General features: G+C 67.3%; 1 protein-coding gene across 1 annotated transcript in view; it reads right to left on the minus strand.

Annotated features, from left to right (window-relative positions):
* Nucleotides 1-920: 920 nt before the first annotated feature.
* DOK7 (docking protein 7) overlaps nt 921-6,815 on the minus strand; it is a 15,211-nt gene continuing 9,316 nt past the window's right edge. Inside the window, exons 6-8 of the mRNA XM_015594854.2 lie at nt 3,304-3,497; nt 2,197-2,325; nt 921-1,927 (exon numbers count right to left, since the gene is read on the minus strand). Of these exons, the coding sequence (XP_015450340.1) occupies nt 1,791-1,927; nt 2,197-2,325; nt 3,304-3,497 (460 nt within the window). The 3' untranslated portion in view covers nt 921-1,790. The remainder of the gene's footprint in view (nt 1,928-2,196; nt 2,326-3,303; nt 3,498-6,815) is intronic.

Here is a 6,815-nt window from a genome sequence, read left to right on the forward strand (position 1 = left end):
GCGGCCACTTGTCCGATCCCCACTCGGCCCTGTGTGGCTACGCCAGCTGCCGCGCCCCGGCTCTCCTGTGCTGGAGAGCTTCCCCCGTGCATCAGGGCAAAACCCTCTTGCCCTCAGCCTTGGCCAGCGTCCGCCCTCCCATGGACCCTCCATGGCGCCGGGCCCCACAGTGCCACAGTGGGGCGCAGATGCTTGGCCCCCTTCGCGGCCTGCCAAGCACATGTTCCCCAGCTGTCCTCACGTGGTACCCTTGGCCAGGCCAGAGGGGACCAAGGGGACTCTGCTTTGCATAGCCCTGCCCCATGCCCACAGGTCTCCAGGCGGGTGCGTCCACAGGGAACACCTGCAGACGGGGCGTGGCCAGCCCTTCCTGATGTCTCCCACGTCCTTGACCCTGTGTTTGCATCACAGTGGAGACCCCAGATGCCGACCGCTCACGGTCGCCGGTCGGGCCCAGGACCCCTGCTCGCCTGTCCGTTACTCAGCCAGTGCGTGCGGCCTGCGCAGGGGTGTGGAGTACGAGCCTCCCACCTAGAGGGACGCTGCCCGCTGCAGCCCTAGACGGGGATGAGCTGGCCATGCTCCCCCCACCCCCACTTGCAGCTTCCCGGGGCAGTCCTGCTACCATAGGACCCCGTCCCGGATGGACGTCGCCCCCCGGGCGAGGGGCTGAGCCTGGTTCCTTTGCTTTCCACTCACCAGCCCCGCAGCCGGCAGGTGTCGGCTCGGAGTGGGCAGGGCAGGGGAGGCCGGTGTTCTGCAGCCACCAGCCCGAGGGACCCAGCTCGGGACGGCGCATGGACAGTTGGCCACTGGCGCTCCCCAGGGACAGGCTCCCACAGACTCGCGGCGTCCTGGGTGGGAGAGGGGATGGGTGGCTGACGGATGATGGATGATGGATGACAGGGAGGAAGGAAGGGATGGGTCTGAGTGGGCCGTGGCTGGAGCAGAGAGGACCCCATCTCACCTCTGAGACCAGGGTGGGAGGACCCATTTCGGGGCCCCCGGCCTACGGGGAGATGGCAGAGAGCCCAGCATCCAGACCCCGTGGCCAGCGGGGCTAGGACCACACTTCCACGCCAGCTCACTGAGTCCTCCCTAGAGCCACAGGCACCAGCCAGAAGAAGCACATGGAAACCCCCACCCAGACCCCAAGGACGGGCCGATCCTGGCCCCGGACCCCTTCCCATGTCACAATGACCGAGCCGTGTCCAGGGGCCGCAGCCCAGCACAAGAAAGCTCATCTCGTCCTTCAGGAAAATAATGAGCGTTGTTAAAAATAGAAGGTTAACAATTTTAAATTATTCACTTGACTAACTGAATGGGTCCCAAGAAGGGATGCGATGAGCAGCGTCAGGTCACGCTGGCCACCTGCAGGGCGGGACAGGACAGCCCCCCGCATCACCTTGGCTGGCGGTGCCCCACCAGGGGCGACGGCTGCGGGATGCTCGGCACACGGGAGGCCTGGCCCAGCTGGCAGCGGTTTGGAGGCCTGTGTTTTGCTGTCATCGATTGGGTGGCTGCCACCTCAGGGAAGGGAGGGCCGTGTATGTCCCAAGGCCGCCTGCAGCCGAGATGCCTCCTGCCTGAGGCCCAGAGGGACTTGTGAAGGCCCAGAGCAGGGCAGCTCCCGCCGTGGGTCAGGCAGGGAGGGTTCGGGGACCAGCCACACCACACTGCAGGCAGCAGGCCGTGACCCCGGAGCCCAGACCTCGGGGTGCAGCTTAGATGACCGCCGGGAGGTCCACCTCCCTCGAGCTCGCCGTCACCGCTGCCCGGCCAGGAGGGCCTCAGCGCAGGGTCCCCTTCTTCTTGGGCTCCAGCTCGGCCAGCCGCTCCTCACGGGCCTGTGCGTGCTGAGCCCCCGCCCTGTGGGCTGCTGCTGTGGCCGCGAGGTCAATCTGTGCGTAGCGGGAGGTTCCAGCCCCTGGAAGCAGCCCCAGGTGAGCCAGCCAAGTGACAGCAGCCCCGAGCCACCCCGCAGAGCCCCTTGCCTCCAGCAGAGGCCTCAGCCAGGACAGGGTGTCTGGCCGGGGGGCTCCACCCACATTGTCCACTTAGTAGGACCTAAGAGGAAGCTCTGAGGACACAGCCCAGCATTAGGAAGGACAGGGTGACTGGGAGGAAGAACAGCTGGCCAAGGAAAGTCAAGGCCCCCCGCGGCCCCCCGTCCTGTCAACTTGGGTGGGAACACACCTCGGACCCCCGCGCCAGCCTCCCCGAGCTCCAGGCCCAGGTAGTGCAGCTGCTTCTTGGAGGAGGGGCTGGCGGGGATGTTCACGTAGGCGGGCGCCTCGCTGCTCGGCCCCTCCGGCCCCGGTGCTCCTGCAGGGAGGGGGACTGTGCACCCCCAGGGTGGCCGTGGCCTGAGCTGACCTCCAAGGCTGGCAGAGAGCCCCCCCACCGCCCACTGTGCCCCACACGTCCCCTCGCCCTGGGACACCACCCCACCCCTCCCTGACCCAGATACCTGTCTTTCCCCGTCACCACTGAGCTTCTGGAAAGGGTGTCCCCACCTCTGTCTGCTGTGACGGGCTGACAGCTGCTCAGCTGCCCACCGGCCCACTGGGGCCCAGGGATCACACTCCTCTATCCTCACCCGCTGCCGCCCACCCTCAACCCTCATCCCCCATCCGTCCGTCCTGTCCTCCTCCTCAGGCCCCCAACGCCCTGCCCTCCCCCCAGCTCCCAGATCTCCCTGCCTACTCCAGGCTTCAGGGACCGCTGGCCTGGTGGGTCCCCGCAGCGGATCCCTCCCCTGAGCACAGGCCCACACGTCTGGTGACATCTCTGTCATGACTCCAGGCACTTCAAGTTCTCTCCCTCCCCACCCCCCTGCCCAAGAGACTGCTCCAGTGCGGTTCAGGGTAGGATCCCCAGGGCGAGCCACCAGATGTGCACTGACCCCCCTCTTCCACACTGGCTGGGGGAGGGGCCCCGGTACAGGAGAGCAGGGTCAAGGCCCTGCCCAGCCCTGTCCAGCAGCCTCCCACCTGCTCCTCCCACGGGGGACGGGGCCACCGCCACTTCAGAGCGTAAGGAGCCAAAGGGACTCCCTTTCCCCTCCCTTGCCTGGGGATGATGTCCTTGGGACACCGCCAGGGCCACCTGGGAGGACTGCCTGTGGCCTCCTGCTGTCGGGATGGATGGTCCTCGGCGCCCCCTGACCAGGGCTCCTGTCCACTCCCCTTTCCCCCCAGTGTCCGTGCCTGGCAGGCCTCGGCACCCCTGGGTGGCCTGGCCGTGCCCAGCCGCCCCATCCGCCCAGCCGGGCCTCCTCTCAGTTGCACGCTACTGCCCTGCCGTCCCCGTTGTCCACTCCCCAGTGCCATCTGCTGCCGTCCACTGCCACACATCGCCCTGTCTGGACGCTTTCTGGCTGGGCTGTCACTGCAGCCACCATGGTGCTCTCCTCCCTCGTCCCACGTGTAAGAGCTGGTTCCAGAGCCCGGCCTACCTGGATGCACGGGGAGCCCAGGGGGCGCGGCTGCCGCTCCCTAAACCAGAGAGAGTCCGTGTCAGTCTGTCCAGCAGGCTCCCACAAACCAGGGCGCCAACCCCAAGGACGAGTGACACACGACGGGGGGCTGGGCCACCTACAGGGCCAACCAGCCTGGGGCGCCAACTCCTCGTCTGCCGGGGCCCTCACCCCGCACCCTGGGCCTTCCCGTGGGCCCTGTCAGCAACTCGGGCCGGGCCAAACGGCCCCCCAGTCCTGTGAGTAGTTTGATTGGCTCGCGGCCCCGCCTCCATCGCCTACTTCTGGGAGATGCGACACGATGGGGGGCTGGGCCACCTACAGGGCCAACCAGCCTGGGGCGCCAACTCCTCGTCTGCCGGGGCCCTCACCCCGCACCCTGGGCCTTCCCGTGGGCCCTGTCGGCAACTCGGGCCGGGCCAAACGGCCCCCCAGTCCTGTGAGTAGTTTGATTGGCTCGCGGCCCCGCCTCCATCGCCTACTTCTGGGAGATGCACCCCTGGCCTGGGGCCCCAGGAGACGAGTCAGGGCTCCAGACCGCAACAGCCTCTTCCAGCTACCTGGTCAGAGGTGTGACAGAGCCAGAGGAGGAGGGAGCCTCAGTGGCCTCAGAGCGGGGAACGTGGCCGCCAGCAGATGGGAGGGAAGGGCGGTGGCCCATGACTGCACACGCACCACCTCGGGGCCCGGTCTCCCAAACCCCGTGGAAGACGGGCCCTGCCAGCAGCAGGGGCAGCTGACCGACCGCAAAGGGTCCGGCCTCACCAGCAGTGGGGCCTTGAGGGGCCGTGGGCTGGAATGGGGCGCAGGAGCCCTACCCATTCGCCAGGCGGGCGAAGGTGTGGCCAGAGTCAGGACCTGGCACCCGGCACCTGGCACGGGCCTGGCCTGACCTTGGGCCTCGTGGCCCCAGGAAGCAAGGGGGACCCCTGGCCAGCGTCTGCACCACCCCCCACGGTTGCCCCCAGCCTGCCACTCGGAAGGAAGGCCCAGGGCCCCTGGCAAGTGCCCCACACTGCCCGCCCCGCCCGGAGAGGCAGCAAAGCCGGCAGCAGACAGGAGCCCCTCCGGGCATCTCCGGCCAGGAGTGAGGCCTGGGCACACTGGAAAGAGAATGGGTGACAGGAAGGACCCCCTATGGCGTCCCCAGGGCGAAAGACTGTCCTGGTGGCCCCGCTTGGCTCCGCCGAGGCCCCCTGTCCCCACCCCCACCCCCAGACCACCCTGGGATCCAAGGGGAGCCTGAGGCACACTCACTCTGAGGGGCCAGGCCCCCCTCCTGGCTCACCCAGCACGGGAGGCACCACAGCGCCCAACAGTCCCTAAGGGCCACCACGGTCCGTGGCCCCTCCCAGGAAGGACCCCTCCCTCCTCTGGGTGAGGGCTTCACGCCAACCGGCCGGCCCCCAGCCCCCAGCTCCCGCCTTGCCCGGTCCCCACACCGGCGGCCCTCCTGCCTCACCCCCCAGGTGGCCCTGGGGAGGGACAATGGCACCGTGTGTGATGACGGCTCCTTACAGGCCTCTGTGGAGCACTCACACATGTGCCCAGGGAGGTAGGGACTGTGTCCCATCTACAGAAGAGGAAACTGAGGCTCAGACAGGTGTAGTGACTTGCCTGGAGCCACCCAGCCCGCAGGCAGGGCCCCAGCTCAGCCCCCAAACCTGCCTTTCCCCGCCTGCATCACTGCGGGACCCACCCCCTGGGGCCGCTGCAGAGTGGCCCCACAGGGGTGAGTGGTGTGAAAATGGGCATGCCACACGGGGGATGGGTGTGGGGGTCTCCAGGCACGGTACCAGCACACTCCGTGGCCCAGAAAGCAGGGTGTCCACCTCACTCAGACATGGGCAGCCACCTGCCTGAGCCCCAGGGACTACTGAGGATCTTGCTGTGGCATATGGGCCACACAGACCATGCATGTGAACATGCACACACATGTGTACACACATGAACACAGCACGTGCACGCATGCACTGCACACGTTACACACCACATATCTGTGTAGACACGCCATGCACAACACACATGCAAACATGCACGTGCACCCATAACACACGTGAAAACACACACACAGGGCCACATGGGGCGTCTGAGGTCGCTACTCAATGTCCACACGTCGGGCCAGAGGCCCCCTAGCTGGGCATAGCCTCACACAGGTTGGTCAGGGGCCCCACCGGGAGGGCCAGGGCAGGGGGTGGACAGGGCTGGCCAAACGGAAAAAAACAAGATGGTAAGAAAAGAAAATTTTATTTCCAGTCTAAGAATTTATTACAAACAGTGTCAGATTTTAAAAATATGCAAGGGCAACGGGATCCCCCAGCCAGCAGTGACGGTGACGTGGCACACCACGGGGGAGCTGCCTGTGGGGGGCAGGCTGATCCCAGAGCGCGGGACGGAGCCAGCGGGTCCAGAACCGAGGGCCGCGGGCCATGCCGCCCACGGGGCGTCCGGAATCGCAGGAGGAGCGCACAGCCCCGGCCACACAGCTGCCCTCATGCGAGTGAGCACAGGGCGCGTGGTGCCACGGGGGCCCGCGGGCCGTGCATGGGGGTCCCCCCAAACACAAGGGACAGGCCTCCGGTCCTGCCCGCTGCCTTCTGGAGCTTCGCAGCCGGGCCTTCGGGCAAGCTCACCCCACCGTGCCTGCCACACGGAGGCGACCACTGGGCTGGCCTGCCCACCCCGCACCCGGGACCCTTCAGACCCAGGGAAAAGCTGGTGCGGGGTGAGCCGGGAGGGGGCCCAGAGTCACGAGCCCCACCCCTCCCAAGTCCCTAGGCCTCCTGAGCCTCAGTTTCCTCCCTGTAAGATAGGCCACCTACGGGTACGGGTTCGAGAGGAGGCGAGGGACAAACGGGGAAAGCTCGTCACACACAGGGGAGTCACGGGGAGGTCCACCTCGAGCTCAAGTCCCCGGGAAGCGGGTGTCTGGAGCTGCCGTAGATGGTCTCGCTTTCTAGTGGGCGTTGTGGCTGTGCTATGAGGTGGGGGGCCAGGCCTGAAATGTGAGGGACGGCTGTCCGGGGAGTGTGGAGGGCAGGGCGGGGCAAGCCGGCCACTGGGGCAGCGCCCCAGGGCCCAGCCAGACCCGAAAAAAAAAACCCTGACCGGCCCGGGGCTCTGCCGGCCACCTGCCTGCCCAAAGCGCACGTCCAGCTGCACCCGAGTCAGGCCTCCCAGCCCTGCGGGCCTCCCCTCCGGCCGCCACCCCAACCCCGCCCACCCCCACAGCTGCCAGCAAAGGGCGCCCCTCTGTGGAGGCCCGCACCCCTTCCCGTCTTGTCCGGAGGGGCACGCCCGCCCTCTCGGGGCGGCTCAGGGAGGAGGGTTTACCTTG

The sequence above is a fragment of the Pteropus alecto genome, unplaced genomic scaffold (assembly GCF_000325575.1).
Source record: "Pteropus alecto unplaced genomic scaffold, ASM32557v1 scaffold5, whole genome shotgun sequence".
Taxonomy (NCBI): Eukaryota; Metazoa; Chordata; class Mammalia; order Chiroptera; family Pteropodidae; genus Pteropus; species Pteropus alecto.